The 22,459-nt window shown below is 52.6% G+C and overlaps 8 protein-coding genes across 8 annotated transcripts; 3 read left to right on the top strand and 5 right to left on the bottom strand.

Moving 5' to 3' along the window:
- Positions 1-665: 665 nt before the first annotated feature.
- On the bottom strand, positions 666-1,572 carry COCSADRAFT_29628 (uncharacterized protein; the record flags this gene model as incomplete). The annotated part of the gene is made up of 3 exons (XM_007705369.1): positions 666-1,243; positions 1,332-1,420; positions 1,550-1,572. The coding sequence occupies 3 exons, from the start codon at positions 1,570-1,572 to the stop codon at positions 666-668; spliced, it is 690 nt and encodes a 229-aa protein (XP_007703559.1).
- An 890-nt stretch (positions 1,573-2,462) lies between these two features.
- Positions 2,463-3,554, top strand: COCSADRAFT_40036 (uncharacterized protein). Its single transcript, XM_007705405.1, has 3 exons — positions 2,463-2,522; positions 3,044-3,183; positions 3,269-3,554. Exons 1-3 carry the CDS (start codon positions 2,495-2,497, stop codon positions 3,437-3,439), a joined length of 339 nt encoding a protein of 112 aa, XP_007703595.1. The 5' UTR covers positions 2,463-2,494; the 3' UTR covers positions 3,440-3,554.
- A 471-nt stretch (positions 3,555-4,025) lies between these two features.
- On the bottom strand, positions 4,026-7,240 carry COCSADRAFT_242450 (uncharacterized protein). Its single transcript, XM_007705572.1, has 4 exons — positions 7,139-7,240; positions 6,820-6,937; positions 4,478-6,765; positions 4,026-4,376 (listed from the first exon to the last, which is right to left on the bottom strand). Exons 2-4 carry the CDS (start codon positions 6,916-6,918, stop codon positions 4,238-4,240), a joined length of 2,526 nt encoding a protein of 841 aa, XP_007703762.1. The 5' UTR covers positions 6,919-6,937; positions 7,139-7,240; the 3' UTR covers positions 4,026-4,237.
- A 489-nt stretch (positions 7,241-7,729) lies between these two features.
- COCSADRAFT_242435 (uncharacterized protein) lies at positions 7,730-8,114 on the top strand. Its single transcript, XM_007705571.1, has one exon. The coding sequence runs from the start codon at positions 7,817-7,819 to the stop codon at positions 8,075-8,077; it is 261 nt and encodes an 86-aa protein (XP_007703761.1). The 5' UTR covers positions 7,730-7,816; the 3' UTR covers positions 8,078-8,114.
- A 164-nt stretch (positions 8,115-8,278) lies between these two features.
- COCSADRAFT_40034 (glycoside hydrolase family 3 protein) lies at positions 8,279-11,622 on the bottom strand. Its single transcript, XM_007705404.1, has 6 exons — positions 11,467-11,622; positions 11,238-11,323; positions 10,707-11,079; positions 10,294-10,655; positions 9,531-10,237; positions 8,279-9,474 (listed from the first exon to the last, which is right to left on the bottom strand). The coding sequence occupies exons 1-6, from the start codon at positions 11,506-11,508 to the stop codon at positions 8,435-8,437; spliced, it is 2,610 nt and encodes an 869-aa protein (XP_007703594.1). The 5' UTR covers positions 11,509-11,622; the 3' UTR covers positions 8,279-8,434.
- A 2,776-nt stretch (positions 11,623-14,398) lies between these two features.
- Positions 14,399-16,294, top strand: COCSADRAFT_72816 (uncharacterized protein; the record flags this gene model as incomplete). Its single annotated transcript, XM_007705570.1, has 1 exon — positions 14,399-16,294. A coding segment is annotated over one exon (1,896 nt), but the record flags the coding sequence as incomplete, so codon positions are not given.
- Positions 16,295-16,914: 620 nt separating this feature from the next.
- Positions 16,915-19,029, bottom strand: COCSADRAFT_40032 (uncharacterized protein). The gene is made up of 6 exons (XM_007705403.1): positions 18,734-19,029; positions 18,605-18,623; positions 18,382-18,552; positions 18,247-18,300; positions 18,083-18,197; positions 16,915-18,025 (listed from the first exon to the last, which is right to left on the bottom strand). Exons 1-6 carry the CDS (start codon positions 18,752-18,754, stop codon positions 17,389-17,391), a joined length of 1,017 nt encoding a protein of 338 aa, XP_007703593.1. The 5' UTR covers positions 18,755-19,029; the 3' UTR covers positions 16,915-17,388.
- A 342-nt stretch (positions 19,030-19,371) lies between these two features.
- Positions 19,372-21,682, bottom strand: COCSADRAFT_40030 (uncharacterized protein). Its single transcript, XM_007705402.1, has 4 exons — positions 21,060-21,682; positions 20,760-20,976; positions 20,082-20,690; positions 19,372-20,002 (listed from the first exon to the last, which is right to left on the bottom strand). The coding sequence occupies exons 1-4, from the start codon at positions 21,198-21,200 to the stop codon at positions 19,701-19,703; spliced, it is 1,269 nt and encodes a 422-aa protein (XP_007703592.1). The 5' UTR covers positions 21,201-21,682; the 3' UTR covers positions 19,372-19,700.
- Positions 21,683-22,459: the final 777 nt, after the last annotated feature.

Raw genomic sequence — 22,459 nt, 5'->3', positions numbered from 1 at the left:
GGGAGAGTAATACAGAGTGAGGGCTGAATACCTCTCCATCTTCACTTACGGGCTGCAACGGTACTATTGATATATGTAGTGTGACTAGCGAGTGACAGTTGCTGGTTAATGTCGTCTGTCTCACTGGCAGCCACCAACCCACCCGATGACGTTGGGTTTCAATTGTGAAAAACAAGTACTCCTGATCCAGTATGTTACAAAATGTTCCAAGTACACAGATGTTTAATATACGATGGCCAACAATCTTTTAGTGTCAAAACAGTGTATAAAACACTCTGCACCAGTTGAAAGGGTTCAACCCGCCCCTGTTCATCGCAAACAACGCCAGAGAGTCGGACACCCGCGTTTCGAAACAATGTCCATGCGTAGAGCGGCTGGATTTCATCTTCATGAAAGAAAAGTCTATATACTGTTTACGAGCGAGCGAGCTGTTTATAAACGCCGGAAACTTACATTTACATTATCTTCAAAGTATTTATATATGAATTCACTTTCAGATTTTTCTTTTCACTCAGAACATACTTCGCATTCAAACAACATCCCATCTAAGCAGATATCGACAGCAGATTTCCTTCACAGACAAAACTACCATCCAAACCAACCAAAATATTTCCCACTATTACCAAAGCACTTGGCATTGACGCATCCAAGGCTCATATCCAGATTCAGAATACCATTGCGAATATGGACCAAATGCCTGACGGACTCGACATCCGCAGCTGAAGTCCGCTAAATTTGCGGTGTATTAACTTTGCGAGCATGAGTAGAACGTCATCTCTACTGTACTTAATCGACGTTTGAATTGCTTCGTAAATAGGAAATTCTTTTAATGGATTTTTGACCAGAGTATCTCCATGCGCCTCTGTGATTGGAGAACTTCGGAGGTATGTGATCAGTTTCTTGACAATTTTTAGTTTCCCGAGCTTGATGGCGTTGATCAGGGCGCTTCCAAAAACATCGTGTTGCAATGAAACAGGATGCAGCTCCTGAACCAGCGAACCTACACGACTAGCGCAATAAACAGCAATAGCAGCTGTAATTTTGAAATGAAAATCCAAGCTTCCGTTGAGTACTTTGAACCATGACTCGGTTGGTCGTTTGATAAGGTTCGATGTAGACGTATCTGTGAGGAGAGCGTTCAGGACAGTATCATTTCTGAGCATACAACAAATGCTCTGACAGATCTTAGCAATAATCTCTTTTGATATGTATGTATATTTCGACTGAGGAAGGCCATATCGATCTGCAGAGTCTAGTTGTTATGCCATATAGTTGAAAATATGCCTGATAGCCTTAGGTAGAGATTGATCGAAGTTTCCAGAATTCGCGACCTTGGTCTGTAGAAAGCGCGGCATGAGATGCAGAATTAGAGTGTAGCTTCCTGAAATCCACAATAAAATCGAGATTTGATCGTCCTTGTCTGAAAGAGAGTGAATATTACTGAAGAATGCACTTTGTGGCTGATTTTGAAGAATCTCTCGCTCGATCTCTTCCCTAAAGAGATCTATAACAATCAATCATGTTCAAGGGCAATTCGTGACAAACTTACTGCAACCCCCCCGTAGCTTCCATGATGAGGGAATCCCAGCACTGGATACAAGGTACCGAAAGATTGCGGCTTTTATCTTATCTGGTAGACCTGGGAAATCCATAATAGCAGTTCAAGTGATAGAAAGTCGGACTTGACGCAGAAGTGCGTTGTAGCCTCAAGGGCCCGAGAGAGCTTAGTTGGCGAAATCACTACTCAGTGCAGCCAGTGTTTTAAGTAGCACATGTACTCGTAGTGCTAAATCCACTACCACCTTCCAATGTACCATGGTTTTCAGGCAGGGATCTAAGCTAGTCAAAATCGCTATCTTGGGTAGTGGTGGCTCTCCCCTGATATTCCCCAATCATCGTTTTGGTGTATTCACCATTATAATTATAGTAAAGCTTTCAATTGGCTAAGTTATCGGCTTGTCCAATCGACTGCGCTTCAATCAATGTTCGATATTGGCCATCGGAAAGCCTGTAATAAAGATTAATGCGTAATTTAGAAAATCAAATGATGTCATCGCATCTGTATTTAGGCAGCAAACAGAACAAGTAGCAAATCGATGCGATTTTGTTCAGACTCATATCGATAGCGATATATCGCATGCTGAGGGCAAGGTATGATATGGGGCGCTTTGTTATTGGTAGACAACGACACCAGTGACGTTGCCTCAAGCTTCTTGAAAAGTTGCCGGCACACAATAAGAGTAATATTGCATATTCTTGTATTGAAAGAAGGCCAAGCGCTCGAATATTCTCTTGATTGGTTGCTTCAAATTTGGTGCATGCCTGTCTTTCCATAACATAAGAGTAGATAGTGTTAGAATGCTGGAGAGTCAAGCTAAATAACCTGCCGTGATTGGCTCAGTGGATCCGTGCGTTGCTGACGTAACACAAGCTCATCCAAGTCCGTCTACATCTGCGCATTGCGACCTACGACCCCCACTTAAACACCGCGACAATGGCTTCTGGATACGGACTTGCTGGTGGTACGTATTGATGCCTTCCATTTGGATATATTTTGGGCGTTTGGGAGGTGGCGGAAGGTTTCAAGGAGCGCAATGGCATCACGAAGAGCGGAACTGGAACGAATGCGAAGAGAGACGACGCCGAACACACGACGCGGATACCGAACCAATGTATACCGAAGGTTGGAGAGACGATGGAAGAGTGTTATGGATAGAAAGAGATTGTGGCCACCGCGCAGACCCGGGACCTGGGCCATCACCCCACGAGTACAACGGATTGAGATCTGGAGATGCTAGAGATGGACGCACGGCACGTACGCAAGCTATGGGACTTTTATACACACATACACCGCCAAGATATCCTCACCCGCAATACGCAAGCCAGGCCGTCAGACTCCCAATACCTGCTTGCTCGTTGGTCGACCTACCTTGAAACCTCCCACCGCCAACCCATTGCAGCTCCCCAATCCCTCCCCAATCTCCCGCCTATACTCTCTCTCCAAAAACCTCCGACATCCAGACTAACAAAACACCCCCTACAGGCCCATCCCGCTGCTTCCCCTTCTGGCAAGAAGTCCTCGCGTGCTACACGACCAACACAAACGCCGAGGACGACTCCGGCAAGGCAAAATGCGCCCCCGTTCTTGAAGACTACTACGAGTGTCTTCACCACAAGAAGGAGGTCTGTACTTCCCTTTCTCCTCCCACACTCAACACTCACATACACACTTGTCTCCAATACCAAAACTTACACATGTTTTGAACAGGCCGCACGCACTCTTGCCCTACAAGCCGCCTACCGCAAGGCCGAAGCCAACATAAAACGCGATGATGCGCCTTCTGCGGGCGAGATAAGGCGCCTGGGTGTTTTGGATGCCCCACTCGAGGAGAAGAATCTTAAGCCGAGCAAATGGTTTCCTCATAAGCAGATCAACTAGATGGGCGGCAGGTGGTGGATAAGGGCAGGTGAAACAATGATATGGGTGTGTGTATGCGTCGTCAGCCTCTGGTCAAGCAGGTATATGAAATACGCAAGAAGTGAAATTTCCAGACATGTTTCGTGTGATTGTGATGATTTCTATATTTTATTGCTCTGCCTATTCCACATCACGCGTCCTCTTCTATAGCGTCAACCCATGCATCACAGATGAGTGACAAGAAAAGAACAACAGCAACACCGGAAAAGGCAGCCGTCAAGGCAAAGATACAAAGATACATATCACCAACAACGATGGATGCTTCTTCTTCTCCGCCTCGCCCTTCTCCATTTTGGTTGAACCCCACAACACTCTCCCCATGTGCACAACGATAACGAATAACGCCATAGCGGAGTAGTCTAGCCAGTCCCCTCCTTATCCTTTTTTCCTGGGGTAACAAAAAACAAAACAAATACCCCTAAGTGGAAAATAATGATGCTAGTCATACAAGATGGGATTCCTCATCTGATCTGGCCCATGCCCTGCACAAGAAGAGAACTTTATACAGGTCGAATCAGAAAAGAGACAATGGAGAGGAAATGAAAAGAACCCGAAGCTAATCAAACAACATGCAAATATCCGGATTTGAGAAAGAAGAAACCAAGCACACACCCTCCAAACCCCGTCAAACGCCCTTTTCATTTTCCATGACAACAGTCCGATATCGATATATCGTGGGTGCTCATACTTGCATGTAATCATTCTCATTCAGGCCGTCTGTGCCTGTCTCTCTCTCCTGTACTCCCACTTCCCTGTTCCTTACATGTTCGCGGGGACGCTTGTGCGCGAAATATGCGGGGGCGGAGGCGGCGGTGTAGCAGTTGATCGACCGCCAAGACTACCCAGGCCATGAGCTTGAGCCATGCTACGATGGAATGAGCCGATCTTTTGGAAACCCCTATTTGGTTGCAATTTGGTCAGTTGATTGGTTCTTTCATTTATAACTAGGAGGGTTATACCACAAATGTGGTAAGACGGAGGTGTGGGACAAGTACGTACTTGGAAAGATCGTAGCTCTCTTCCTCGGGCTCTGCTTCTTCCTCAAAACTCCCCAGACTTGCTCCTCGTACCATTCCGCCGTTGCCTACAATTCCCAGTCCTAATCCATTGACATTACTATTTGACCGTGACCGTTGACTTCCAATCTCGCGCCGGCTGACAGGCCGAGAAACTGTGCGGCTTGGGCTCTCCGGACCAGCATCCTCATCGTCCTCGCCCTTCAATTCACCATCCTGGTCTTGGTCATCTTCAGGCTCGGCACTCCTGCCTGGTAGCACAGGCGGCGAGCTGGGGTGATTGTCATCTTCGTCGTCACCATCCTTGAAATCTGGACGCTGGAGTTTGATTGGACTGAGTTCAAGAGGTCCTTTGGCAGGCGTACTAGGGAGATCGACAAATTTCCAAAAGGGAGCAGGACTGGAAAAGGCCATATATTGGCTGGGCATCTGGGCAGTGCTGGGAGGCGCAAGGCGAGGTGCATGTCTCGTAACCAAAGGTGTGACAAGCGCATTATTCACCCGGCCTGTATCATAGCTACCGCCCATACTATTGGAGGCGGCATCAGAGTATAGAGTAGGCGGGGAATTTCCTACATCGGTCTTCATCCCAGGAACGCTTTGCTTGACAGGGTCTACACCAGGCGAAGACTCGAGGTGTTGTTGAGATTCGTCCTGCTTGATATAAGTACCTTGTCCCTCGTTGCTCCCATACATAAGTCGCTTCGCAGGCGTGACAAAACGATGATCCTGATCACGGGTGTTTGGGGACTGCTTGAATCCTCCATATGGACGTGGGCCACGGTCCGGGGTATATGACTCGTTTGCGACGGGGACGGAAGAAAGTGGAGGCGTTGCAGAGCGTGGGGGTGACTTGATGCGAGGGGCATATTGCTGAGAGCGATTGTCGCGCTCCAAAGCACCCACAAGACGCTCGGTGGCCTGGGTTGGATTTCCAAGTGCAGGCGAACTAGGCCCTGAGCCGTCGATGCGATACCCTATAGTCATACCACCACCCTTGCGAGGATTGAGAAGCTGCTTCTTGATAAATTCCTCCTTTTCGCTGTCGGCAATCTTCCACTTCATACCTTTTCCCGGTTCATCCGTGCGGCGTGCAACCTTTGCGAACGACTTGTTCAGAGACAGGTTGTGACGAATGCTGTTTTGCCATCCACTGTTGGTGTGTCGAAAAAATGCATAGCGCGCTTTGATGTAGTCGTAAATGTTGGCAAGGGTAAGCATCTCCTCCTCGCTGCTCAAAATTGCTTGGCCGATGAGCTGGGCATAGCTATGAGGTGGCTTGATATCTTTGGTTGAGTCTAGACTGTAGTCAATATCGTCTCCTGTGTCCAGAACGACAGACCGGGAGAAGGTAGCAGGCGAGCCTTTGCTGCGGGGGTCCTTGTCGGCACGAAATGTCATGGGCGTTCCTGGCTGACCACCCGGAGTAGATGTCATTTGGTTATAATAGGCTTGCGAAGACTGGTGCTTATGGCGAGGGTGCGAGGATGGTGGAAACGGATCATATTGATCCCGCTTTGGTGTCGGTCCGCTAGGGTGTGCATGCTGGTGAGACTTTGGCGGCGGGTTACCGTCATTGTCAGACTCGGCAGCATCTTCATTCTTAACCTGGCGCCATAGCATAGGATGAAAGTGGTCCTCTTGGTTAGCTAGGAGGAAAAGCATCTGGGTACTCATGATGCTGATGCAGATGCCTGAATGCAGGGCGGCCCGGTCTCCCCTGGTGAGATGGCGATCGTCCAGCTTGAGGCCATTGCGGCTGTTTACTGTAATGTACCATTTTTGGTCTGAGGGGTCAAAGTTGATCTCTGCATGAACACGGGAGATTTGGCGCTCGGGACCAAGGTCAATATGTACGCCCCAATCCTGGCGCTGCGAGTCGCTCATGGGCATACCAGCAAGGTCGGCCTGGGAGCTCTGAGGGTTGGCACGGCTGCTAGAGTCTACACGGCCAATCCTGACCTGCGTGTCCTGGACGAAGAAGCACCAATCACGCGCAGCAATCTTTGCAAAGGCGGCAATGTTCTTGCCCTCGTTGCGTTGCGACTGCAGGTCGTTTGCATAATCGATGGCGGCATTGGGCGTGTATGCGGGGGTACGGAGAGCAGCAATGACGAGGTTCTGGCGCTCGATGGGGTCCATGGGGTTGTCTGCATCGCCGCCGTTGGGGAGCGTCGTGTTGGAGTCGTTGCTGGCGACGGACTCGGTGATGCGGGTACGGGGAGGGTCTGCGGCAGCCGAGGCAGCTTCGTCCTGTCCAGAGCCGTTCAACTGTGCGAGTGAGTACAAGTTGGCCGCAACACTAGTAGTTGTTGGGCTGCTCACCCGCCTGCGCTTCCGCGAGGGCGTGGCATCTGGCGTGTCGGGGTCAGATTGCTGCTGGGGCTCTCTGCGCGAGCGGAGTCCACTGCGGCGGGTCGACATGGTGCATGCGCGTGTGAGACTGTGCCAGAAGCAATACGGTCAGCGAGTGCATGCAGCGGGAGGGTTCTGTCTTTGTATATTGCATATGTGTGTTTTGCAGGGCGCTGAACCATGGGTGTGGCCAGCGAGCCATGAAGGCGCGAATGGCTTGCGCCCCACCTGCGACTCGACACAGGCGCGCGCGCACACACACACAGACGAGCAAGGACTTGGTGCTTACCGCGAAACGCCGGTGCTCAGTTCCTAATGCAATGCGCACGGTGCGAAGAGCAACTAGCGAGGCAGCGGCGGGGGGTAGCGGAAGGGGGGGAGGTCGCAGGCGCGGAGGGTGGTGGTGATGGTGGTGGTGGAGTGGAAGAAGCGAGAAGGAGGCGTGCGGTGGGCGGCGGAAGCGTCGTCGTGGTTGCCCAGTGGTGTTTGTTATTCCACGACGCGACGGAACAGCTAGCGCGGGCGTGACGATGGGCGCGGATGGCACAGCAAGCAAGAGGGCCAGCGACGCGTGCGGGGGGAGAGGGCAGAGGGTGATGACCAGCACTTTGGGGGCCAGACGCGCCAAAGGGTAGGGTTCGGGGGGGGGGAAGCAAGAGGATAGCTATCGATAGACGGATATCGAGGGCGTGGAGATAGTCGCAGAGCCGCAGGAGGCCCAAAGAGACAAATTACGTCGCTGGCCTGCCCGATGCCCTCTGCTCTCCCCCAGCCCGGCATCCGTGCGCGCACCCCGTTGTCAATATTCACGCTACACATACGGAGGAGCCGGCGACGGGACATCAAGGACAAGCTCGCCGGACGAATGTGGCTTGTCAAACACCAGCTGTGTATCTAGACACCAACATACTCTTCCCTCCAGGCATACCGTCAACGCCGTGTTTATGTCACGCGATGCTCTTTGCCCATGTCCTGTCCAACGCACAACCACCATCATCGCCTGCGCACTGACAACAACAATGACGCTGCCGCTAACCAAAGCGTTCGCATACGCCGCCACACACCACACGAACCAGTCGCCAATCGTTGCCCCATCCATTCCCCAAGTGCTGACTCAGTGACGCGTGCAAACCAGCATTGCGCCCGCCCGCTGTCAAACAATGCCCTTGTTTATGGCTCCGTCATCAGAATCACTGCTACAAAAAGACTGCGTATATTTGCATATTAAGCATCCGAATACTATACACTTTCACACTACGCATGTAGGAGCAAGATTTTGCAACCGCCTGCCTGCCCTTGCTAGCCCTATCACGTGAGCGGCCCCGAGTTTGCTGCCCCTCATCCTTGACGCTCGTCATCCCACGTGGACTGCAAAAAAAAATTAACCTTGGTTTTCTACATGCATACATACACACACATACAATCACTTCACCAGATGCGGCAATTGACTTTGTTCGGATAAAAATAACTTGTTCATAACAGCTAGATGTGTATATATCTAAGCTAATCAAGATTAACGAATTACAACAGCAACTTATTGGCTGTAAAAAAATTCCTTGTTCCTTTCCCACTATGGCAAGCCCATCTATTTAAAGCTGCTAGTGTCCAGTGGGGCAGAAAGAGGAAGATTCCTCGAACTAGCACCAACGTGGATCGTCTTGGGGTACTCGGTAATGACCCAGTTCTGGCTGACAGTGTCCCAATTGCTGACATCACGGCGGGTGATGTTGGCAGTGAAAACGACGCTCTCGCCGGGCTGGATGGTCAAGCGGTCAAAGTCACGGAGCTGCACCTTGGGGTCGTGGGGGCCACCAAGCGAGATGTACGCCTGGGCCACCTCGTCACCAGCAACATCACCAGTGTTGGTGATCGTGGCCTCGACCTTGAACAGAACGTCCCAGAGCTGGGGGTTACCACCGGGCGCACCACCAGCCGCAATGCGGGCCTGAGGCGAACCATCGGTAGAGCCCTTGGGCCAGGTAACGTTGAGGCCGTACTCGGGATCCTGAGACGCCGTCTTGAGGTCAGTTGAGTTGAGGTAGGGGTAGATGAACGTGTCGGGGTAAACAAGGCCGGGAGGGTACTGGTAGTCCTCGGGGTTCTTGCTGAAGTTTCCGAATGTAGGGGCAGCCGAAGTCTGGCCGGTGAAGGGTTTGTAAGCCTTAGCAGACTGCGCAGTGACCTTGATGTCTGAGTATTCAAAAGTCGTATACGAAAGACCAAAGCCAAACTCGTACGTGGGCTCAATGCCCGCCTTGTCAAACGCGCGGTAGTCAATGAAGACGCCCTCTTCAAAATTGGCCTGGGGGCTGAGGATGCCGTTCGTGGGCTCATAAATGATATCAGGACCATATTCCTCTGCAGAGCTGCCAATGGTGAAGGGGAGCTTGCCACCAGGGTTGTGGTGTCCGTACAGAATATCGGCAATCGAGTTACCAGACTCCTGGCCAGGAAGACCAGCCCAGAGAATGGCAGTCACGTTGGCGTTCTCCTTCCAGGCATCGACAATGACTGGGCCGACAGAGTGGATAACTACAATGGTGTTGTTGCACAGAGCAGAGACGTTCTTGACGAGCACATCACCATTGCCCCACACAGTCAGGTTGTTGCGGTCACCCATGTTGTCTGTAATTCAAAGTTAGCAAAAGACAATGTCTATCCGGCGAAAAGACAAAACTTACTATCAACGGTGATGTAACCTTCACCAGAGTCGGCGTTGACGAAAACAATCGAGTGGCTGGCCCTGCTGGCCATGTTCTGGATCTGCGAAGTAGCGTAGTTGTCGGTGACTGAAGTGATCATGCCGCCGTTCTCGTTCACCTCGCGTTTGATGGCTTCGAGAGGAGTGATGAGGTAAGGGAAGTCTGCAGTTCCCGAACCCCAGCCCATGGCCAAGGTGCCAGAGTTGCAGCCACGGTCAGCGCATCCGTTGGGACCCAATGGGTTTTCGCCAGCATCTTCTCCAAATACAGCAGTCCACTTCTCTTTTCCAGAGAGAGGAAGGACGCCAGAGTTCTTGAGGAGAACAGTCGACTTGGCAGCAGAGCGGCGAATAGAGCGGAAGTGCTCCTCGCGAACATCAACGTGCTTGTTGACCAGACCGAAGCTCTTCTTTCCGAAAAAGTGCTCGAATCCGTATGTGCTAGTTTGCCAGCTGTCAAAGTTGACGGGGATAGACTCGTCAAGGCCAACAAAGTAGTATGCGGCCATGATACGGATAGCCGCATCGTCGAGACGCCACTGAGGAATGGTGCCGTTAAGAATTGAGACGGTCAGGTTAGTTCCCCAGAAAGAGAGTCCAGAGTTGAATCCAGTGTCACCAGGCATGGTCATGTCCAATCCGGCATAAGCCGAGGCAACACCCGAGTGCTGTGCATCCCAGTCAGATCTAAGCATAATGTTAGTTTCTCGTCTTACGCTTACAAAGCCTATCGGTGTACTTACAGAATGAAACCCTGGAAGCCAAGCTCGCCCTTGAGAATATAGTTTTGGAGGTACGAATTTTGGCAGACTTGCGAGTTGTTGGCCTTGTTGTAAGAGCACATGATGGAACCAGTACCAGCGCGGACGGCGTCGGCAAAGGGCCACAGGTAGAGCTCGTGTAGAGTCTTGTCATCGGTATTGGAGCTGATGGCATCGACAAAGGGGATGTCCTTGAAACCGCCGGGCTGACGGAAATGCTCTTGCTCATTCAGAAGGTAGTGCTTGGTGCAGGCGATGACACCAGCATCCTGGATACCGCGGACCGTTTCGGCCACGGCAATACCCGAGAGCACAGGATCAGGACTGAAGCCTTCCCAGTTACGCTACACGCTTGTTAGTGAATGCAAAAAACCTGAGTAGTGTAGCAAACTTACACCGCCCTTGGGGTGGCGACCAAGAGGTCCAATGGCAGGACCAAGCTGAATGTCGACACCCTTCTTACGGTGCTCCTTGCCCATCTCGTTACCGCGGGTGTAAAACTCATAACGGTCCCATGATGCAGCAACGGTGCCACCTGCTGGGAAAGCAGAGACGTAGTCCGCAAAACGGATGCCGAGAGGGCTGTCCTGGAGGCAGAGGGGATCAAAGTCAAGGCGAGGAATAGCGCCCACGTTACCAACACAGTGGTCGCTCTGCCATCCAGTGCCGGTGGTGAGGTTGACCTTCTCGATCAGAGTCAATTGGCTAACAAAAGCCTTTGCCTTTTCATAGGCAGCTGCCCAGTCCTTGGTGGTAGGGTCTACCCAACTGATGCACAGTTAGAGAGATGTTGCGAATATCAGGGTCTACGTCGTCAAGTTTGGGTGGCGCCATGGCTAGGGCCACCCGTCGCCCGCAAAAACAAGTGCCGAATGCACTACTTGCAGCAGCCAGGGTCTTTCAACGTAGAGACAGCATATACGTACGGACTTGGGTAGAATGGCGGGCTCTGGGCATTGTTCAAAGAACCACTGCCAGTGTCGTTGGTAGCACGAGGGAACCTGGGCGATGCCTTTTGTTGTTGTTGTTGTCAGTTTGAGTGTGCAAAGAGGGCGTTTGGGTGCAATTGCAAAGCGACTAAGCAGGGCCAGACTGGTATTGTCGGCAGAGTCATGTCGTCGGCATAAAGGCGTGGTGGCGTTGGTTTGGACGTACCTGGGCAAGGCCGACCAACAATGCTTGTGCAAGCCACAGCATGATGGCGTCTGGGTGACTAGGGAACGCAGAAGCAGAGACACGAGCAACACAGCAACAGACGCTACTTGTGAGGCAATCTGCAACGAGGACTTGAATGCAGTCGCAGACACAGTGCAGAAAAAACCTTGGGGCATCATGGTAGCTTTATTTCATTGCGCGCCCAAGCAAAGGACAAGGGCAGATCGTCCCCAACGACCTGTCTCCATGCTAGCACCATGCGCCTTGCCCCGTCGCATCCCCAGGCGCAAGCGGCAGTCCAGGATGGCTCTGGTTGCGGGGACCATGATGCATCATTGCCTGCTGACCCCTGCCCCGCCCCCTGAGGTCTCCTCCCGGGGCACCGCGTCTCCCTTTGGACGCCCAAGTGGCCGTGGTGCTGTTGGCTGTTGGCTGTTGGCTGCTGGCTGGAGGTCGGCTTCGGGTTTGGACATGGATATCTAACGGGCTGCCGAACAGTTGCAGAAGACCGCAAAGTCGGCATCGATATGTTGATGTTTACTTACATAGATTCCCTTCCCCATGCATCCACACCGGGAGGGCATCGACTGCACATCCATCTGCGCTCGAGTAGGGCGCCCGGCCAATGCATGAGCCGTGCACAGAGCCTTGTACATCGTCATCTACCATCCTCGGACGTGCACACAAACTCCCCCTCCGGAGCCTTCTTGGACGCCACACAACCGTCCAAACTCTGACAAGGAGGGTTGGATTGCGCGCTATCTGGCTGCTCGTCTCATTTCCCTCAAGCCCAGCACGGCGCCCAGCATGCGGGGTCCCTGTCGTCAACGAGCACTTGTTCCCTCGACTATGCCTCTGCCTGTCGCCCGCAAGCTACCACTGACCGATGCTCCGTTACCTTGGGACATGGCATGCCGTCAACTGCTCCCCGGAGCCTACCCACCATCACCTGCAGCCTCCACAACGTCTGCATACATACGTTGGCTATACTTCGGCAGTACCTTTTGGGAAACATTGGCCGTCGTGCCCACCCCAGATGGCCGTCTGGACGATGGCCGTTGGGTTGGTGACCAAGAGACTAGTATCCAGTAGGCCGCCATGCGCGTCTTAGCATCCTGTTCCACCGGGTGATGTGGTAAGCACCGAGCAAAACGGCTCCAGTTTCTCCTCCACTGCTCCACTCTTGGCAAGTAGTACATGCAAAAGTCACTCACGTCACCGACACGCCGCCTCCGATGTTGGCCCTTCGGTACCACGCTTCGGTCTCCAAGTAGCATCGCGTCTACGCCTACCGGAATTGCGCGCCGTCGGAGCCCTTCGGCATGTGATCAGGAATAGCGGCCTACCTGGGCTACCCATATCTTGTCATTGTAAGTAGTCGCGATGAAAATGGGACAAGGTACCGCAGGAGCTTCAACATCACATCGGGGGTACAAGGTGCGCGTTGTGCCTTCTCCATTTGCCGACAGTTCCAGGATTCGGCTTACAGAACAGGCTTTGCCCCTGTCGCACATCGGAGTATATACTCTGTATATCTATCTCTAATTACCTCGACTCTTACTAAGAGCCTCGGACGAACATCATGGTAGCCAGCCCTCTCATCTTTGGTCCGCTAGCAAAGGGGCGCACCGCTGCGCATCAACGACGAAGAATCATCATGGTACCTCTGCCGTCCAAGAAGCCGCATTGGCCAATGCCCTTGTACCCCGCATGGAGACGGCTTGCTAGCGTCGTTTTCTAGAACTTCACGCTTGGCATCCCCGTAGACTTGAAAACTTGCTTGGACACCTGACTCTCGATACGACAGTCTGGTTCGCTTCCTCGAAAGAAACATGGTAATGCAACCGTGATGAACACCCCGCGGTCGTCCTCTCCACCACATTAGCTCTTCATATTGTGGTTAGGGAATGCGAGTATGTACATAAAGTTACAGACGGGCGCTGTGCAAGAAAATGCGCTTGTTCAATTTCGAGCAAGACGTTAAACCAAGATTGCAGCTTTCGGGGACTGTCTTGCATGGCTTGGACGGACGTTAAGATGCGCTGACATCCAATCGCTTCGACAAAGGCTCGGGCCATGTCTAGTAAGCCTATCTCCAAGGCTACAACATGGAAGTAAACATGGAACACACTCCTTGCTCATTGTATTGGCGACGAGAGAAATCAATACAGCGCCGCTGACCCTGCAATTTTTGAGGCTTAAATTAGTCCGCAAACCCACGCAAATAGTACTTGTTCTACAAACCAGGTTGGGCATACGCGTAATCAAACCCGAAAAACCAGCCGCCTGATGCCGTTATGGCCTAGACCAAAAACAGTGGCTAACGACGTGGAGCAAAAGTAAGGGTAGTGGGGCTGCCAGAAAAGGCGGACATGACTACCACTACTTTTGCCAGACGCTGGGGACAAGCAATGCACGGGCTTGTAGTGACTTGTTGATGCAAAATAAACATTACCTCTCCTATACATACCCCTTGCTTGAGAGCCGAGTCGATATATATGTATGTACGCGAAAACTCCTCGCCGCCCTGGAAAGGCTCTGAAAAGGGCGCAAGGTCTCTGCTTGACACTGCACCAGCCCTAGAACCGGGCAGTGCTTCTCCAAGGGCTGAAGCTCTCGGGCGCCGCTCAGCCTCATCATGATTCCGCCAAGAAGAGAAATGTTCAGTCACAGGCCATCGAGATGTTGTCTGGATCTATTCCCAGGCACAATACTGTCATCGCAGTTAGGATGAGATTGGTGACGGATTCTCCCGACAAGATTCTGGTCAGGCCAACCATGTCCGAGGGCTCAAGGCAGTCGCAAGGCAGCACCGCCTTAGTTTGAGTCAACCGCCTTTTTCGAGTCAAGTCCATACGCATTTCTTGTCATATAACACTTGTATTCAGCCCAACGCTATGAACTCACAGACTTCTTCACCATCATCTTCACCATGGGCTGCAAACCCTCTCGAGCGGTACGACCGCACGCGAAAGCTGAGGCCTCTATCGCCATCGCGCCTACCTTTCACAAGGCTGAGCACGCGGACACACCACAAAAGTGCAAAGAGAGTGTACCACAACTATCACGACCTTTCTCTCACGACGACATTACAATCACATCTTCAGCCACGCTACCGATAGTCTGCCAAAGGCGGAACAGCGCGCCCACCACGACCATGGAAACAACACAAGAACCCACTGCCACCTTCAGCCTATTCCTCGCAGAGCATTGCCTTATGTCGATTCAACTCCCCGATGCCGAAATTGATGGGCCTACCGTTGCAACAGTCCCATCCACTCCGGCACCTCCGCAGCCCAGCGATGTTTTGGAAGAGTCTACCGTCCAGTGCATCACTTGCTGCACAGCGCTGCCCAACGAAAAGGACAAGTTTTTCAAGCCCTGTAAGAATTGTGATAGTGCATATTGCGGATCATGTATCAGATATTTGTTCATCGAAGCCTGTAACGACATGGCACGCATGCCACCACGGTGCTGCGGCCCGATCCAATTACATCACGCAAAACTTCATCTGAACGGGGAAGAAATTGCTGTGTTCAAAGCAAAGTACGAGGAGTGGCTGACTCCGAACCCCCTCTATTGCCCCGTACCTACATGCTCAGCTTTCATACCGGAACGACTTCTTCCTGAGCAGACAAAAACGAACAGAAAACGCACAGATTCTGGGACTGGAATACCAATTTCAAATACGTTTGCATGTCCTGCTTGCGAATCCAGCATCTGCTCAGACTGCCGACTGACAGCACACCCTTCCAGCGCGTGCAATGTCTCCGAGTTTGGCATCGACGAAGAGACCACTAGGCTTCTGAAGAGCTGGGGCTATAAGCAGTGCCCAAAATGCCGGCATGGAATCAAGCGTATGTTTGGGTGCACCCATATTCAATGTCGCTGTGGTGCTCATTTTTGTTACAATTGCATGGGTAATCCAGATCTTTGCGGGGATAGTTGTGTCGAAGACGAGGATTATGAAGTGGAGAGCGACGATGGGAGCATGTTGGAACCACCAGAGTCACCCGAAACATCTTCTACGCAAGGGGAACATCAAGATACTGAACCGCATGTTGCACCGCCAGCCGAAGCCGTGAATCTCGATAGGGGAAGTGCTTCATACTGGGCAGGGCAAGCCCTAGACTTTGGCGAAGAACCAGGCCAGGATTTTGCGGACCGCGCTTGGAACTGCTTCCATTTCTTCAAGCCATTCAAGATCGATTTGGCACAGGCACTGACTACAGATTCTTCGCACGCAACGCTGGAGTGCGTGAAATGCTGGAGCACAATATATCCAGTGATCAAAGAGCCGCCCCGTGTTTCGTGGATGGGGCAAGCCCAGACGATATCTATGGGGTCAAGAGTGAATAACACAAGTACAGAGCGTGTTATTGCCAGAGAGCATGGTCGCGGAGGGAGGCATGGTCAATACGTGCCTCCACGCAATCTCTTCCGCGACAACAACGCCACAATGAGAGCGACGCTTCGTCAAACCAACACGGCGCCTTCTCCTCTCTCACAAAGCGCGCCCGACCACGAATCCCCGCTTACGCAATACCTGAATCGGCATTGCGAATCAGTTGTTGATGTCTACGGCAACATCATCTCGCCAGCTGAACCACAACAGCAGCGCCGTGCATCAATGGACGACCACGACTTCCACCACATGTCTACATTGTCATTAAACAACGGCCCAACAGAAAAATCCTCCCTTCTTAACACATCATCTCCAAGCTCAACTACGCCTACTCCCAACCTTCGAATGAACATTGCTTACGACTGCTCTGACTGCAACCTGCTCGTCTGCAAGTCTTGCAAAGACGCCTTGATCGTTGCCCGAGATCTGGGCGTTGAGAAGCACAAAGCGTGGGTGCAAAGACTGCAGGAAGAGAGATTAGCACGGGATTCGTAGTCAAATCTTTTCCCTTGAAGTTTATGCGGCATGAATGGAGTTTTGATCTTTGTTCTTCATTAGGATATCAGCATTTTGAACTCGGCTTATGATGGCGTATATAAACGACTGACATGCATTTAATGTAGTTATATAATGAACACAAACAGTAGTACTGCACTACTGTCTGATAAAAAAACAATTGCAACGACCTCGACAACAACACTAGACTTTCTTTTCTCTCATCTCCCCTATACACAGCCTCTGTACAATCAAAGCAGTTCCCAACATACCCGTTGCTTCTTACCCTCCCTCCCCCTTTCTTTTCCTTCACCTCATCACTTATGCCCCCCCCCCCCCCCCAAATATGCCACCATGCTTTTCCCCTAATTCTTCACCGTACATATTCCCCACACTTCTTCTTCTTCTCTTCCCAACCTAAACAACCTGTGAACCCCTAGAAATGTTTAAAAAAAAAGCTGAAAAATCAAACATATAGAATATTTGTATCTGTCTTTCTCCAACGTTCTCACTCTCTCTTCCAAATTGTAAAACGCATCAAGTAATGGAGAGAGAGAGAGACAAACACATATATGTTATACGGCGAACTGAATTACTTTGCTACTAAACAGATAATTACCGCATAGACCATCACCTTTCTGCAACCATCTGCAACCAGGGTAACTGACAGCAGTCAGTTAATTGAAGAAAAGGCATCTTCTTAACCATGTGCTTCTCTTAATCAAGAAAAAACTACTACGAATACATCACACCAGACAATAACGAATCAAACAGTCAAACAGTCAAACACGCATGCCAAAAAGGTCGAGCTCAAGTTGACTACATTTTTTTGATACCGGTAAATGAAAAGTATTCACAGCCCGGTGCCCTCTCTTTCAAAGATGCTTGATATCGTGCTTCAGCTCCCTGTTGGTTCATCCAGTCGTGAAATAGCCTTGTTGTTCATTCGTTCGTTTCATCCACAACAGACCGTTAGACACAGACACGTCCGGCTTTCAGGCCGCAATGAGTGCTGGCGCTTTCTATGCGCCGAGGCTGGGGAAGGCGCTTGAGTCGGTGATGTTGGGACCGGGGGCACCACCGCGGCCACCACGACCACGGGCATCACCACGTCCACGAGTCTCACCGCCACGGCCACGTCCGCGGAACTCTCCACGACCCTCGCCGCGACCGCGTCCCTCGCCGTTTCCACGTCCACGTCCCTCGCCGCCACGGAATTCGCCACGGCCACGGCCGCGTCCTCGGGCGCCGCCCTCACGGGGAGGGGGAGCAAGCATACGGTCACCATCGAGCTCAACGTGAACCTTCTCCTTGCGCGCGCGCTCGCGCTTAGCCTTGCCTTGTCCACCGGCGATGAAGTCTTCTTGGTCGTCGCGGGAGAGCGCAGTACCTTCGGGGAACTTCTGGCTGCTGCCCTCGTTGGCCTTGCGAACGTTCTGGGCGGCAAGAGAAAGCTTCTTCTCGGCCAACTCAGCAAGGTAGGCAGTGTAGGACTTGCTCTTGTCCTCGGGCTCGGGCTCGGCGTTCTCGCCCTCGGCATCATCCCGGATAGCGTCCTTCTCTTCAGCCTGAGCGATGGCCTCGCCAGCCTGCTCATCAGCCAACTCAGCGTCACCGTCCTTTCCGCCCCAGCCGTGAGCAGCTTGCTTGTCGTGTTCGCTAAAAGACGTTAGCCTGGTGAAAGTAGGGTTAAAAGAGGGGGGGGGGATTTCTTACCTGATGCCGGTCCTGCTGTGACGGTCACCCTCGCCGCGGGCACCACCACGACCTCCACCGCGTCCACCGCGTCCACGACCGCGCTGGCCACCGCGAGCTCCAGTGCCAGTAGGCTCTAGTTGGGATTAGCATTGATACAGACCGACCATTAGATCCCCACTCACCACCAGATCCCCTTCCACGGTTCTTGTCAGATCCTACGCCACGATCCCGGAAAGCTGTGCTTCATTAGCTGTTGTTCGCATGGATGTTCTGCGGAGGTTCTAATGTATCTCTAGCACCCGACATGTCTGACATACCGTTCTCGTTGGCATTGTCGGTCTGCTTGGCACGGTTCTGGTGGCTCTGCCTCTCGGGGATGGACTTGGGGAGGTCGGATCCATCGCGCTTGCCATGCCTCATGACGGGCTTCTCAATTGCCCTTGTTGGCGGGTCAGCCGGCCTGTTGGGGTCGAGCTCAGGGTCGTTGCCTGCGGGGTCATGAGTGTTTGTTCTGCAACTGTGCCATGTATCCAGACGTACCCAGTAGCTCGTAAATGTTCTGCACTTGGAGTTAGCCATTGGAATGGACAGAGGACCGCAGCTGGCACTGCAGCTCCCAATTGCGAGGCACGGATTTGGATTTCGCAGTGGGGTGACCTGAGAGCTTACCTTTGAAGCGATTTGAGACATCTTGACGGATTGGAGCGCCTTTCGCGCTTTGCCCTTCTAGATGCACAACCTGCCGGGTGGAAAAAAGAATATGAGAGCTTCCCTACGGTGGTTAGGGACGTGGCTCTCAGATGTGGCTCGCGAACGGGGTAATGGGCGCGAAGTTGCGGGCAAGAGGTTCGAAAATCGGCGTGGGTTGCTGCCGTAAGCGAGTCAAGTGGGGCACAGACCATACGTAGAAGGCACAAAGAAGCACCAAAGGGAGCTCTCTGTGTTGCCGCGTACGGCGCTTGGATACATTATTGTACTTTCGCTTCTGAGTGGTAGAAGTGACTTTTTGCATATCCAGAAATGCTATTTCACAGGCCCATGGCGCCCGAAAGTGGTCGGCAGGATTTTGAATGGCTTGCTTATTCCAAGTGCGCATTCAGACGCAAGTCGAAGTTCACCCATAACAAGTCAGGTGCACCCCGCCTTGGAGCGAGAATAGGTGGCAGATAAACAATCAACACACTTGCCTTTACTTGTGAATATCATTATCAGATTCCTGTGACAAATTTTGAGAGGAACGAAAATGGCTGTTGCAACCGACTTTGCATTACAATATGTACAAAGCAAGGCTGAATCTCTAATCAAGAGGCCGCAGTGCCACAGTAGAAGACTGGGTTGCTTTGTAAAGCATGCCCACTTCTCATGGCCGGAGCCTAAAAAAAACTTCCCGTCACAAATACAACTGTCGCGTCCAGCCACAGATTGAATGAAAACTTTTAAATATCACTATCCCAAGGCGACGGGTCTTTCGTATCGAGCGCTGTCGTACGGTAATGACACATGGTCGGTTGGGTAAAAGCAGTTGTTGCGCCCGCTAAACAACGTCGTCAAGAAGGTATGAATAGGTGAGTTTTTACACGGTCCCTAGTAGACATCCGGAATAATCTTCTCTTACTATCGTATCGTTCTCGTAGCATTATCTGCTCTCGTACATGGTGGGAAAGTGCATGCTGGCGGACAGTCCGAATGGATCGGCGTCGAGCATTGGATCATAAGGGTCGAAGAGGTGGTTGTTGCTCATGCCATTGAAGACTTGGCCGCCGTCGTTTGGTGCTAATGGGGCCGGGCTGGTGAAAGGAGGGTTCTGGGAAGGCGGCATTGGCGGCGGCATATTGTTTGAAGGTGGGAAATTTTGTTGTGGAAATGGACCGGGACCGGCAGAGTGATCGCTCGGATCGTCGTGGTCGTAGGTGTCTGCTTGTTCCTCGTACTCCTGCTCTGTTAAAGGATATTAGCCTAGGATTACAAAGTCCTATACCTTAAGTAGAGGGGAAGAAAAGGAAACGGGTTAGCTTGCCCAGTTGACTCATGTGGTCCGTGAACTGCGTTTGGTAGAATGAGGAAGGACCGTTGTTCGGTGTTACACCGTTTCCGCTGTTACCGACTGTCGAAGCATTTGACATGCCATTTGAGGAAGGCTGGTTTGTTACTAGCGAAGGTCGTTGAGCTCCCATCATAGGGGTGAAGTTTGATCTAGGTGGCTGTGGTCGAAGTGGTTGCTGCTGCTGTGGCTGCTGCTGCTGTTGTTGCTGTTGCTGTTGCGGTTGCGGTTGCTGTTGCTGTTGTGAATGCATAGGTCCAAAATTGGGGGATACTGATTGACCATTGGGCATGAAATTGGGCGAGCGAGTCGCTGATTGAGCAGGAGATGAAAGATGGGAGCCCGGAGTAGGCTGGGTCAAGGGAGATCGCTGAATAGGACCATCAGGTTGGATCATGGGTAGGCCATTGGAGGCATCAATCTTGGGCGGACCTTGCAGCGAGCGCCTCTGTTGCTGTCTATTCAACATGGCACGTTGCTGGAGAGGAGCCTGGTTGGGCGAGGCATGTGCAGATAGTGGAGGTCTGGTGGCTCCGAGATTTGGACTGCCAGTCTTTGCGCGTAGCTCAGCCTGAACGTCGATGCCTAGAGGCGAGTAGCGGGTTAGCGCATGTTGCTTGATCAGACGTCTGGGGAAAACGGGGTCAAGACTACCTTTCTCTAGCAGAATCCTCTCAAGTAGAGAATTCTTATACCGGAGCATAAGGCACTCGTCAGCGGCATTGCGGTGACTATTTTGCAGGTTCTGGAGAGTATCCTCATGATGCTTAATGGTGCTCTCCAATTGCTTGATGTACTCTGTTCTTCGCTCACGGAAGGCGGCCTGGGCCTGCCTGTTCCGCTGCTTGCGCTCTTCCGAGGTGGCATAAATCTTACGAGGCTTTGTTAGTTCTATCATAGACGCGGTAGCGACTGCTGCAGTCATGGCCGGCAATTGGTGGCGGGAGGGCTCACAGGTTTACGGCCGCCTTTGCGCTTCTGCTGCTGGGGCTCTTCCTGGGGATATGGCTCGGCCAGGCCAGGCTCGGGCGACGATCCGATAGACGAGGTCGAACCGTCACGCTGAGCCTCTACTTTGCCCACGGGAGCCGTCATATCTGTTACGAGACTATCTCCCATCTGCGGCCAGCGCACCCCTCCGTCCTGATAGAGGGGCCGTTGGGCGCCAAGAGATGGGGAAAAGGCGACAAAGGCAGGTCGGTCAGGGTGACAAGAGGCTCTGGTCGCTTAGACGCGCTTGCAGTGGGCAGCCGCAGCGCCGGGACGGGGAATGGATACGGTGTGTATGGGGGATTGATAATGTCTGATAAGAAGAAAGGGTTGGGGCCTGTGGGTGGTCGCGCAGTAGTTGTGAGGTAAGCTCTTGGGTAATGGAAACAAAGATGGGCTCGAACGGAGGGGCGGAAGTGCTGGACTTGAAAAGGCGGGCGGACCACGCTCTTTTGCCCTGCCCAGCGCAGCCAGCTCGACTCCGTGTGGTTAAGGCTCGCGGCTGGCCGCCCCAGCAGTGCTTTGTCGGTGGGCGGGCGGGCGGACAGCAAATGGCCACTGTTGGCGCTCCGGCGCTGGGCACCACCCTCGCTATGACGGCCAAGCGGGCGGGATGAGCACTGGCTGGCCGCGAAGAAGTTTTTTCTTCTTTCGCGGGGGGGCCTGCGCAGCGGTAGCGGGCAGCGGCAGCAGTAGCAGCACCGTCGCATCATCAGCATCATCATCATCACGAGCGAGGGTGGCAGATTATGGCAGGCCCTGTGTCTGGGCGTGCGTTCAGTCGACGCCTTGGTGGAGGAGCCCTGAACATGCTGAACATGCTGAACATGGCTGCTGCTCACGGGCTGGACTGCCATGCCGTTTTAGGCCTAGCGTGCTACTAGCTCCCGCGCCACCACCACTTTTTGCACTGCTTTCTCCGGTTTCTCCAGCGCACGCAGACCAGCCGCCGCAGTGCTGGCTGCCACAAGAGACCGCTGGCGGATGATATGTAATGAACGCACCAGCCCTCTACTGTGCTCTGCGTACATATACTGCACATACTACAACACTCGACGCATCTGCCTGCTCACCCGCCCGCTGCCCCGCTGCGCCACGCGGCTCCGTCACTGCTGCACTCGCTCCGCGCCAGAAGGCAAGGCAGAGCAGAGGCCGACGTCGGCAGCGCCTGGGTTGGCACATACCGATGACCTTCTCGGCCGGCATATCACCTCTCCTCGTTCGCACACATGGGCTGACGGGAGTGAGGGGGCGCACCCGTCCGCGTCCATAGCTGTCTGCATGACATGCCCCGACCCCGACCGGCGCCGACAAAAGTCAAATCACAAATACCAACTCCTCGTCCATGGCCAATGTCACTGCAC

The sequence above is a fragment of the Bipolaris sorokiniana genome (assembly GCF_000338995.1).
Source record: "Bipolaris sorokiniana ND90Pr unplaced genomic scaffold COCSAscaffold_14, whole genome shotgun sequence".
In the NCBI taxonomy this organism is placed as follows: Eukaryota; Fungi; Ascomycota; class Dothideomycetes; order Pleosporales; family Pleosporaceae; genus Bipolaris; species Bipolaris sorokiniana.
This window is presented reverse-complemented; position numbering and strand designations above follow the sequence as displayed.